Source organism: Sinocyclocheilus rhinocerous, unplaced genomic scaffold, assembly GCF_001515625.1.
Source record: "Sinocyclocheilus rhinocerous isolate Xijiao unplaced genomic scaffold, SAMN03320098_v1.1 scaffold1311, whole genome shotgun sequence".
Classification (NCBI taxonomy): Eukaryota; Metazoa; Chordata; class Actinopteri; order Cypriniformes; family Cyprinidae; genus Sinocyclocheilus; species Sinocyclocheilus rhinocerous.
In genome coordinates this window covers 779,258-792,181 of record NW_015637852.1, presented here as the reverse complement: position 1 = coordinate 792,181, position 12,924 = coordinate 779,258, and the positions used below count along the sequence as shown (strand labels likewise).

General features: G+C 37.3%; 1 protein-coding gene across 1 annotated transcript in view; it reads left to right on the top strand.

Annotated features, from left to right (window-relative positions):
• LOC107749300 (PQ-loop repeat-containing protein 1-like) overlaps nucleotides 1-12,358 on the top strand; it is a 52,030-nt gene extending 39,672 nt beyond the window's left edge. The window contains exon 5 of the mRNA XM_016564414.1: nucleotides 12,076-12,358. Coding sequence (XP_016419900.1) covers nucleotides 12,076-12,250 — 175 coding nt within the window. The 3' untranslated portion in view covers nucleotides 12,251-12,358. The remainder of the gene's footprint in view (nucleotides 1-12,075) is intronic.
• Nucleotides 12,359-12,924: the final 566 nt, after the last annotated feature.

Sequence of the window (12,924 nt, the reverse complement as noted above, 5' to 3'; positions counted from 1 at the left end):
TATATATATATATATATATATATACATAATTTATATAACTAACGAGGTCATATTCAGAAGACAATGAAACCGAAACCAAATAGCGTTGAAACAGGAAGTGAAGTAAACAGAAGAGAATGACAAAATAACGGTCCACATAACAGAACATAAACCTGACAATAAGATCGTTAGGCTATCGTTAGCCTATATGTGTAACAGTTAGCCTAGTTGTAATCTGATTTTCTAATCTGACTGGACAAGAGACTTTCTATTGATATTTCCACCTGCGCGCGTTCTAGACGGGCTGTCAGTCAGTGCAGTTACAGTGTTGCGCCACAAGGTGGTGGAACGTGACTGTCATTCAACTACACGTTCAAAAACGCTGATTCATTCATTCAAAGAGACGTAATGAAACATGCTGTTGAAATCATTTTAACTTTGAGCGCCACTTTAGAAGGCTCAGCTGGCCAGCTATGCGTCGATGCTAAGACAGAGATTTCGCTTTCCTTGGAGATGACAACCTATTTTCACAAATATATATGACTCTGCCTGGAGGACAGACGCAAGTAATCGCACGTGCTCAGTCGATCTCTCTCTCATTCACTGTCTGTTTAGGCTTGTTAAGTGCAAATCTACGGAGCCTCTGTACAAATCAGCATGGTACACATTATGTTATCATTACTAACTTGTTTAATATTCAGTCCACATGCATGAAGTGTAAAACGAGAAGGGCATAACCTTACGAAAAATAAAACACGGAAAAATCGCGGTTGCTGCGGTTCTTGCATTCCTCTGCGGTTTGCTCGTCAATAGCGCGATATTGCGGTTATCGCGACAGCCCTAGTAGTGAACCTTTAAACCTGACAAAGTTCCACACAAACTTGTTGGGATTTTATCTAAAATGATTAAATGTGCAGAAACTACTACAACAATATATATATTTTTTTAATAATTCACTCAATTAACTCAGGTTTGACATATTGCATTTGTGATTTGTCTGTAATTAAGTTTCAGTATACAAACGTGTGAATGAGATTTGAGAGTTTCTGCAGATAATGAATAATTGAGAAATTTTGATTTGTTCCTCATACAAAGTTATTGTTTGAATACAGAAGACTCAAAATATATTAAACAGGTTTTATAAACTATTTTATGGCACTTTAGGGAGCTTGACAGCCCCTGGTCACTATGGCTCCATTCCAAAATTATATGTAAATAGAATTACTTTAGTACCATTTTGTTTTAATTGTTCAGTACCAAAAAGTATTGATTATAAAAGTTGAAATTAGGTAAATGTAATTCACAGATTAACTATTTTATCCAACATTTATATGTGCTAGGTAATTTTATGCTTATTGAAGCTTAGAATTAGCAACATGCTAACAGCAAACTGTTGAAATGTGGGTTAAGTGTTGACATGAGAAATGCTACTGTCAATGTAGAGTGTTTCAAATCGATCTCTTATGAGGTTCTATTTCAATTTGTATGCTACCTTAGAAGGCAGCTCAGCTTTGGGAAATTAGCCTATATGCTTTCACTGAATAGAAAAGACCTGTGGCAACATTTTTCATCATCTGTTTCAGTGAAGGTTTAGAACGAAATGATGGTGTGGAAATGGTGACAGAATTGTCATAGGTTAATCACTGCTTTAATGTATGTTAAAATTTTAACAATATTGTCTTAAAATTCCAACCCAGCCTTATTGTGAAAATGTGCCTGTGGCAACATTTCTGCAATATTATATTTGTTTCTTGCAAGTTAATTGTCCAGTAGTGTTCCAGTGTTTCCAAAAGAGATCAGTATGAAACTGGCAATGTTTTATTACATTGACTTAAAGGATTCTATCACGTTTGAAAATAATGTACCATGCACACTAAACCTAACTGAGATAAAAACACATTTGCTGGAACAACCATACCATTTTAGCTTGCTTCTACAAGTCTTTTATCTTGACTCTTGCTTCACAGTACCATTATCTGAGTGTAGTGCACTACCGGGTGTGCTACCGAGCAAGTTTGCTGTCAGAAAAGCCATATATATATGGATCTGGTTATGTTATACAAACGTCATTTTCAAACCATGCACTATGGTAAAAGTGTTTAAGGTCATAACATAGTATTGAGCAAGGAACCATACTTAATTATTTGTTAACATGTTATCTGCTTCTCTAAACATTTTTGTGTGAAACGTTTTTGGTTTTTTACTGTTCATTCGATATGGAAACTGCAGTAAATTGTATCTGCAGGAACATTTTTGGAATTTTGCAAAAATGTCAGTATAGGCACTTTTTTTTTGGTTGTAAAATGCTGTCTAGCTTTGCAGCTCACTAGGTTGTGGAGCTGAGCTTGTGTTTGTGTTGCTGTGCCCTTGTAGAGAGAGTTTTACAAGGTATTGTGATATACTCCACATCAGTACCTCTACCAATGACACATGCAGTACTGTCTTTAACAAGACCAACCATCCATACCCTCCTACTGTCCTTAATACGGGCCAGTGAAGCTGGGAGGGTCCAACGCTGTGCCCTTGAGCCAGACATTTATTGAACCTGAAGGATTTAAATGGCCCATCTCCCCTTGCTATTTTCTGAATAGGGCTGTCGCGATAACCGCTCTCTTGTTGACCTTCTTTCTCCTCGTTTGAACTTCTCGTTGATTCTGTGTCCACTTCTGCTGCTGTTTTAATTCATGTTGCTCTGGTGGAAACGCAGACGTAAGAACAGGATGAAGTGAGGAACAGCAGGGCAATGTGTGTCTTAGACTGTGACTGACATTAATGGACCGGGTATCCAGCAACTCGCTGACTCCCTTCTCCCATGAGGCTTTACCCCATTTTTCAAGTTCTGAAAGGCCCTCAGAATTCTTGACAGGGGCTTTTTTTAGTGTGCTCACATTTGTATTTTTACAGAAATTGATTCCTGATCTTTTTCATTTCAGATTTTGTACCCTGGGGGCTATGTGAGCAAAAGGAGCTCAACCTATTTTATCTAAGGTTTTTTTTTTTTTCCCTCACGCTATCGTGTGTGCGTGTCTGACAACCACATTCAGTGTGAATTATATTCCAAATGGCTATCGTCTTTAGCCTTGGTGTGGACTCTTTGATGATGGTTCTAATTATAGAGACTTAACGAACCAGCATACATGGAGTCTCACCCCGTGAACTCCTTATTCTCCTACAGCATAGTCTCCAACACAGACTCACACTCATTATCCTCATTTTAAAACATCTTGTCTGATGCAAGCAAAGACCTTAGATGCAGGTTGTTGGAGTAAAGGGCCATTCACACCCAGACTGATACTGATAACTATAACTATAAAGTTTTAATAATCATTCTAATATTTATAATCTAATTCAGTGACAATAGGGTAGTCCACACCACAATTAAAACAATTATAACAATAACAGAGGAATGTAATAGTGGAACTATTTTTTTTTCCAGCTTATGAACATTGGCAGCCAATCAGAGTTCACAGAACTTTAAAGAGCTCATGCATTTAAAGCAGCTAACGAAAAAACTGCTGCTGGTGCTTAAAATAAAACATTGTTGTTGATGTGGATGCTGATATATATGATTGTTATCTATAAAGTTATCATTCTTGGTGAAAATTGAACTTTTCTGATTTTCCAATGCTCGCTTAGCTGCTGCAGTAATATTAAAGATATGGTTTTAGACGTTGACTCTTCATAATGTGCTGTTTTAGCAAAATTTAGTATGCAGATGAAGGTAAAACAGAAGAGCATCCATAATTCAGTATGCAATTTTTTCAATAATGGCATCAGTGTTGGTTCAAGTCAATGGCAATATGAGCCTAAGGTAGATTATTAACACAATGGTGTTGAAGTTTTAGGTAAACTGAGATTTTAGACTTTGATTTTGCTTAAATTAATTGCTGCATCACAGCTGCACTTGTTGCATATGTCATTGCACTTCTGCATTAGATCCAAAAAATAACCTGCAGCATCTTTGTATTGTAAGACTGAAAAAGAAAAGAGGCATTTCCATGCAGTCCTTTAATTCAAAATCACTTTATATATTTTGTCTAATTGAATAAGTCCCAAATACTCCGATTGCACAGCAAGCACTGCACTGTCGCTGTCTTTCACCTGCTGTCTCTCACTTCTCCCAGTTCAGGTGCCTCCACAGGAGCTCTAAAATGTTAAAAAGTTAACAAAAAAAAGTTTGAGCCACTCAGCTCTAATGTCAGCTGAAACCAGTTTCTGGGGTTTAGGCTCCATGCGAAGTCAAGAGTGTAGTTAGCATCAGGAACCTGCTGTGTTGATGAAGCCGAGTGCACTGTAATCTGTCTCCCTAACAAGCAGAGACACGCAGCCGGATTCTCCCACGAGACCAAGCTTCGCCATGGGCCTCGCTGCTCACACAGAGCCCTGATCGGCCCTGATTACACTTGGGAGTTTCACGCTCGTAGGAAACGTTTCCCATATTTATAAAAATAAGGAAGCAGTGGATATAACTTAGCTATACAGGGTATCTGGGGAAAGGAAAGTGTCCTTGCTAGCATAGATGCGGTTCCGATTTGTTGTGGCTGCTGTTATGACACCTGGTGGGAGCTATTTGTCTTTCTGTGGTCTGTTTGTGCATGTGATCTACCTTATATTCGCTTCAAATGGTGCTCAGTGATACACCCAGGTGGCAAAAACTCATTTATCATAGCTAGCGAAGCAAAATCCATGAAAATGGACACAAGCAGAGTAAAAGAAATGCTTTATTAACCTAACACGTCAACAAAACTGAGGGGTGCCATTTCTTTTTCTTACTTGCCAACAAGCTACTATATGTTTAGAATGGAATACTAGAAAGTATACATTGTATTCTACTTACTGTTGTTTAAAAATTGAAATACGTGAAACATTATGCAATAATAATCTTTTAAAACGTTTCAAGTATTACATTGTTGTCTTAGACATCGTCTTTGAATATTAAATTTGGCAGTTACTTTGCATTTTTTATTTCAATATTGTATGTTTAATCCTGTTTTGTGCAAATTGTTATAACTTAGTCCAAAAAAATCATCAAGAAGGGCATGTTTAAAAATCATTGTACTGTATACTGGTTGTATATTGTACATATAGTCAAATGTAGTACACTGATACTTGTTTTCTTGTATATATCTTGTAAATATTGTATATATTTTAAATTCATTTATTAAATTTCTTATCCTATTGGGATCATTTTCTCACCCCCTTTTTTCTTATTTTAAGCATTCAATATATATCTAAAAACAAGTCGTCTTATCTTTGCTTTGCAAGTAAATCTGTACAGTTTTAGAATTTTTATTAGATAATTTTACTGCAAACCAAGTGTAGATACTGATTATGTAAATATGTTTTGCAGTGTACAAGTTTGGGGTCAGTAAAATGTTTTTGAAAGAAAGAAAAAGGAAAACTTGAAATCGCATCATATGACCCCTTTAAGCTCACTAAGGCAATCATTTTTTTCATTGTAAAACAGTAAAATTGTGGCATATTACAATTTTAAATATTTTTCTATTTTAATATATTTATAAAAATTGATTCCTGTGATGGCAAATCTTTATTTACCATATTTACAATATTTTCTTTTTATTTTATGTCTTTACATTACTTTAGATCAATTTAATGTATCTTTGCAGAATAAAAGTATTAATTTCTTTAAAAAAAAAAAATCCATACAGACCCCGAGTTTTTGAATGGTAGTGTAGCAGTTATTCCCTGAATATATGGGATGCACAATACTAAATAAAAGCCAATAACTGCAATCTGACAGGCCAATAATTATTTCCATGTTATGGCCGATAACCGATAAAACGTGGATATTGCAAATCTAATCTAAACAAATTTTATTCACAAATTCACATAGTTCTGCTGTTGTTACTGTACATGATCACAGCAACCCGTGACAATATGCACTCTTAAAAGAAAAATGCATGTTTAGTTAAATTTTGGCCAAATTCAGTTGCTGTCCCTTTAAATGAGCCTGTTCATAATGGCAAGAGTTATCTAAATCTTGTAAACAGACAAAAAATATATATATATATTTAAATAACCAATATGGGCCGCTACTGATAAATCGAAGAATTTGTCCATCATGGCTGATGACCGATATGTTGTGAATATATTTTGCATCCCTAATATGGCATTGAGAGTTCATGATTTATACTCCAGAAACAGTAGTATTCTGTTCTAAACATAGCCATTGAATTTCTGATACCTGAAAGTGATGTTTCACCTCAGCACATATTAGCAAGGTATGTCTGGACACATTTCGATCTTTGAGTTGCTATCGCTTAGAGGCACGCAAACATACAGAACTTTATCAGTAGAGTTGTTGCCCTGACAGTTGTTGGCTGTCATGTCTGGGTTAATTAGAGAAGAAAAGCCATTGGAGTGGATCCCCACATGACCCAAGGTGAGCTGAGGTACGCTAGCATCCTGCACAGTCCCCATTGATCAGACTGAGCCGTGTGATTGAATTAGAGGAGCCGCTAGCAGCCACGGCTTGCCAGGACCAGTACCGCAACAGAATTATTCACATTCCCTCCAGGGCAAAGCAGGAGGAGGAGGGGGGTGAGGAACAAGAAAAATACAAGAGAGCAGAGTGCCGGCGTTCTGGAGGGAACGAAAGAGAAAACCATCGTTTTTTTCTGTTTGACATGCCAATTTGTATGACATTAGCATCGCTCTTAATGGGTTTGTGTATACAGAAGTAGAAATATATCACGGGGGATGTTCAACTCTACTGATTTAAAGGCCGCTTGAACACTCTACTTCCATCCAAAGCACTGTGCTGAATGTATTTTCTGACTATTTTGATTGGCTAAGCTTTGTTTGTAAGACAGTGATCTGTGTGAGCTTGTTTGGTTGCCATATGGTGGATAAACATAATTTGATTTGAGGCCTTTAATGTCTCCATCACTTTTTCCTCTTGTAGGTTTTTCTGTGGTTTTTCTTTTGTGTGTGTGTGTGTGTGTGTGGTGGAGACTGATCTGTTTTAGGAAGTGTGCAAACTCTCTTGTGTTTGAGCCGGATGGATCGATCTACATACATATTTCATATTCTTTTTGTTGAGGATGGCCTGTCTTTTCTCTCACCGACCTTTTGAATTCACCTGTCTTCAAATGTGCCAAAGTTTTGAAGAGCTTACTTTACCTTCAGCCGTTCAGTGGTTCATACAGTTGCTTTCCCTGACGGATTCTCAAGGTTTTGTTTTCGCTCGTCTTTGTCTTTCCATAGGTGAAGAGCGTCTAGAAGCACGACGAGTTTCTGTTTCTCTTCAGTCCCTTTGTGGACATTTGTAGTGAGTGAGGGTCTTTATGAGAGAGTTCTGGTGCCTCTTTCAGAGGCTACTCGCTGGTCACGGTTTATCGCTCCATTGATGTGAATTCAGTAGAGAGAAACCAGAGAGACGAAGGAAGATGCCGGTGTGTCGATACATCTGTCTGGAGCAGATCTTCAGAATGTTGCCCCTTCTTAGATTTCTCTGCCAAATGTCAAAACTCAAATCTCTTCAGAAGCCCGGTAGGCTTGTCTTGCGTCTTATATATCTGGTGTCTCTAGCCTCCAGTAGACCGACCTTTTAACTATCGACATGTAGTCTGCTTCACCAGACCAACAGACCAGATATACAAGAAGGGGTTGTATCATTCTATCTATTGTTCTAACTACCATTCTGTTTGTCTGCTGGTCTATCTATCGTTCTTTCTGTCATTTTATATATCATTGCAGCTATCATTCTATATGTCATCTATCTATCTGTCTGTCTGTCTATTAGGGCTGTGCAATTAATCGCATGCGATTGTCATGCGCATCTCGTCAGTAAAGTGATTAGTACTGTGATTAGTAGTAAATCTCCATCACCTGCTTTCAGATGGAGCGGCATTTACTACACAGAGCCGTAGTTCACTGACAATTAGGCAATATCGCGTTCATAATCGCAGATGAATCACATTCGATTATGAATGCGATATTGCCTAGCTTGTCAGTGAACTACGGCTCTGTGTATTAAATGCCGCTCCATCTGAAAGCAGGTGATGGTGATTTACTACTAATCACGGAACCGGCTTTACTGACGAGATGCGCATGGCAATCGCATGCGATTAATTGCACAGCCCTACTGTCTATCTGTCTGTCTGTATCTCTATCTATCTATCTATCTATCTATCTGTCTATCTATCTGTCTGTCTGTCTGTCGTTATAGCTATCTATACTGTATGTAGTTGTTTATGTATTTATACATAACCATTTTAAAGTTCTTACAAGTTTAATGTTTTGTGTTTCTGTCATTCTATCTATTGCTCTCTATTTTTCTATCATTCTGTCTTTTCTCTATTTTTCTGTTGTTCCATCATTCCATTATTCTATCTATTGTTCTATCACTCTATCATTCTAAATATCATTCTATAAATTCTATATAATCTTTCATTCTGGCTGTTCTTTTATCTGATGGCATATAATTCAATTTATAGTTCTTTCTAGAGTTTTATGACTCTGCTTTTCTTTCAATCATTCTTCCTATTGTTCTATCATTCTGGCTATCACTTTTTGTTCTATCAGTGGTTATAATGTTCTTTTAGTAATTCTTTCATTTTCATTTTGTCTATGGTTCTATTGATCATACAGTTTATCCTCCAATCCTTCTTTGTGTTCTAACACTCTTTTCCTCATTCTATATGTCTGTTCTTAACTTTTTATCTGTCTGTTTATGATGGTAACACTCTGTCTACCACTCAATCATTCATTCTGTTTATTGATCTGTCGATGTCTTTTCTTTCATTTTGGATCATCTTTCTTTCTTTCTTTCTTTCTTTTTCTTTCTTTCTTTCTTTCTTTCTTTCTTTCTTTCTTCCTTCACTAGCTGCCTCTCTCTTTCCTCTCTGTGTAGAGATAAGAGTGTCAGGTTGAAGAGGATCAATTGAAGGCTTGTCAGGGTTGAGTGCAGAGCTGTTCAGCGTGGACTGGGAGTGCTGTACCTGTGGCCTCAGTTCTCCTAATCAATGCAATAATCACTTCTACCTCTCTCACAGGCCCTGAAGCGCTGCTCGCTGTTTGCTGAGCATTTCTTTCATCTGCTGTCAATCCGCATAGGGCTCGGAGGGGAAGGGCAGCAGGGAAAAAAGATAGTGGTTTGTTTTAGTGAGCGAGAAAGGGCGTGTTTGTTTGAATGAATGTTTGGGAACAACTGAAAGAGTTTGTGTTCTCTGGGCGGAAGATGGAGAACCATTAAGTGGTTTTTATTGTGGAGTCATTGTTATCATTGCTCTTGTACAGATGACCCACCCCCCTTTAATTACCTCATTAATGTTTCATCCCCATTAATGATGTTTGAAGATGGTCTCTAGAGTAAACTAATGCAAAAGACGAATGAAGGAGGAGAGGAATGAGGGGTGTAACTTTGAGATCAGACATAGAGGACACATTTCCTCTCAAAGCACATTAAGCAGGATGTTTTAATGGAGATTTCCGGCTATGAAACATTTCCATTTTATGAAAAGTTTTTCAAATGGAAAGTATAACTTTCAGGATCCCTATTGGCCCTTTCCAGTTCATTGCTACCTCATTCACCTCCATGACACTTTTTTTTAGGTTGTTTGGAGTACCAACTATCAGCATTTTGTGGACAAAGTGCTCCAGGACTATGAAGATAAAGTGCCTATTCTGTTTGATTTAGTAGGGCAGTGTCCATAACAGGACATTTTAGCACTGTAAAGTATCTGAGAGCCAGATAAATTATGATATTTCACACTGCTGTTAGCGAACATCGCAAATCCTGCAGATGTTTCGCAATCTTCCTGTGACACCAAAACAGCGCACAGGCAGTGATAAGGAAGAACGTATTGCACAATAATCAATGTCATGTTGAGATGGGTGGGTTTGCAACATCAAGTAGACGGCTAGCAAGAATGGACCATTTCATTACTGTAGATGTCTGCTTCTGCTGCCCCACGTTGTGTGAAAGACTCATTTCTCTTGTCGGGGCAATTGCCATGAGCACGAAAAGTCCAATGCTCATTCCTCTCTGTCTGTGACAGCTGATGTATCGACTGTACTCATCTTTAGACCACCTTTTCCCTCTTTACACTTGAATGAAATGAATGAACTCATTCAGCATAAATACCGCTGAGAATGCAGTGTCTATCCTTAGCTGCTTCTTTGAAGTTTTTACAGCTAAACTTTTTTTAAAAAGATCAAGGATTGACATTTACAAAATATTGTGCTTTGGTGATCCCCCAAGCATCCTGAAGATGGCTCGGTCCGTGTCCCAGGATGCACTGTTCCTCCCATCTCTTAACCTCACAAGGTCAAATTGACATTTAAATGTAAAATTCCTGCATATAATGCATAAATGGATCTGTTTATAGCTTCTATGAGCCATAATATACCTTAAGGATAGTTCACCCAAAAATGAAAATTACCCCATGATTTACTCACTCTCAAGCATCCTAGGTATATATAACTTTATTCTTTCAGACAAATACAATTGGAGTTATATTAAAAATGCCCTGGCTACTTCAAGCTTTATAATGGCAGTGAATGGGGGTCGAGATTTTGAAGCCCCAAAAAAGTGCATCCATCCATCATAAAACAACAAGTGGCGTTCCAGCGGATGCCTTAGGACGTAGGCCTAAGCATAAGTGACGAACACGGAAGCACAGAGGAGAGAGCAAAACAAAACACCAGTCATGAACTAGAAGTACAAAATTAGTATTTGTAAAGAGAAATGTTGGAGGATTTCGATATATATAAGTGGCCAAAATTATTAGAACACTTGGCATATTTAAGAGGTTTCAGTTGTTTTCGTTGAATTGGCGATTACATTACCCATAAAACGAACTATTGCCAGAACTACCTGCGACGGAAGGAATCTGCTGGAACATTGAAAATGATTGATTGACCCCCTCAAAATCCGGACCTCAACCCCATCGAGCAAATTTGGGGTGAGTTGGAAAATAAACTGACAGATCTATTGTACATTCAAAGGAAAGCCTTTGGCTTGAGTTGCAGAAGGCATGGGATAGCATTAGTGTTGAAGTTCTCAGGAAATAGGCCCTATATTGACACTATGCCAGAGAGATGTGCAGCTGTAATTGCTGCAAAAGGTGGACATACCAAATATTAAAGTTAAAAGTGGATAGAAACAGTACGACTCACTTCATCCAATATTTTTTGTGCTCAGAGCAACCATCTGCATGTTTGACGAACATTATGAAATGAAATCATGTTTTAGAGGCAAAAAGGTCAATATTTTCAGATGTCAGGTGTTCTAATAATTTTGGCTACCACTGTAAGCAAAGAGAAGACTTGCGAGACTAGCATATTCTCAACGGAGCTTACACTATGATTACTTCATACATCATCCACTGGAACGCCACGAACATGTGTACGACAGTTGCAGAAGCTAGAGATTACTTTTTTTACATTTTAAATATGGATATTTTTCGTACATAAATGCATCACTTTGCTGATTTCCTTTATTAACCCCCCGGAGCCGTGTGGAACACTTTTTATGATGGATGGATGCACTTTTTTGGGCTTCAAATCTTGACCCCCATTCACTGCCATTATAAAGCTTGGAAGAGCCAGGACATTTTTTAATATAACTTTGTATTCGTCTGAAGGAAGAAAGTCATATACACCTAGGATTGCTTGTGCTGAGTAAATCATGGGGTAATTTTCATTTTTGGGTGAACTATCCCTTTAAGTTTGATAATAGGAGTCTACCTGTTTCCTCACCCCTTCAAAATTTTATAGAAATTTTATATAAATAATTGCATCCATGATCCTCCTCTAAATTCAGTTAAGTGTAGCTGAAAGCTGCTCCCCACTGCACTCAATTGCACAAGACTTTAGAGACGTGTAAATGTGTGATATATACAGATGTATGACTTTATCAAGTGGGAGGACAGGACATTGTACAATACATTAGTCTGATGTATTGGTGACGCCTTTAAAAGGTTTTGAATGGGGTTCATTTATCAGAGCTTTATAGCTGAGTGGGATCTTTCCAACTGCTCAGAGACTTTTCATATGTATATATATATATATATATATTTCTGAATGTTTCAATATAATGTTCTGTTTCTCTGTCTCTCTCCCTTTTTTCAGCGTAAAGATGGTGCTTTTATGGACGGCTGGTGACATCTTTAAGACCACGTATTTCGTGATCAATGAAAGCCCCACCCAGTTCGTGGTCTGTGGTGCAGTACAGATCTTAATTGACATTGCCATTCTGCTCCAGGTGGGCTACTACAGCCAGGACACCAGAATCAAACTGGGCTGAGATCACTACAATAATGATGGTGATCAACACTCCTAAATTAGGACGTTCTACGTGCTACTTGCCTGCAAAACTACATGATTTAAAATTTTCCAAAAAAAATATGTTAATACACAGTGGGGTTCAAAAGTCTGAAACTGCTTGAGAAAATAGTTCTATTTTGCTTTTCTTTCATTTAATATAACTTCAATTTAATGTTTATATTTAATAATATACTTATTTTATCTAATGTGTTTATTAGAAAGTGCCTTATTTGCATGACAAGTTGAGTGAAAAGTTACATTGAAAATTTTAATTTATTTGGAGAAAAAAAAACAATTAGTTGTATTAGTTTGATTAGTTGCAATACTTCTTGGTTTTAATTTTTTTAATCCTAAAACTTCTATTAAATTTATTCTTAATTTGATTTGATTTTGCATCCCAGATTTTCAATGTGGTTTCAGTCTGTTGAACCCTGCTGGATATTTTTTTTTTAATTCAACAAATGCATCTGAGTTCAGGGATTTGATTTTTTTTTTTTTTGGCCTCTGTCCGTTATTCACGTCTTACCAAACAGCAAGTTTTTCATTCAAAGAAGAGTGAACAGGCCTTATATGCACTGGCTGGACATCCTTATACCTTTTTTTTTACATCAACCAAGAAAAAAAAAACATTTAACTCCAGCCAACATATTCACT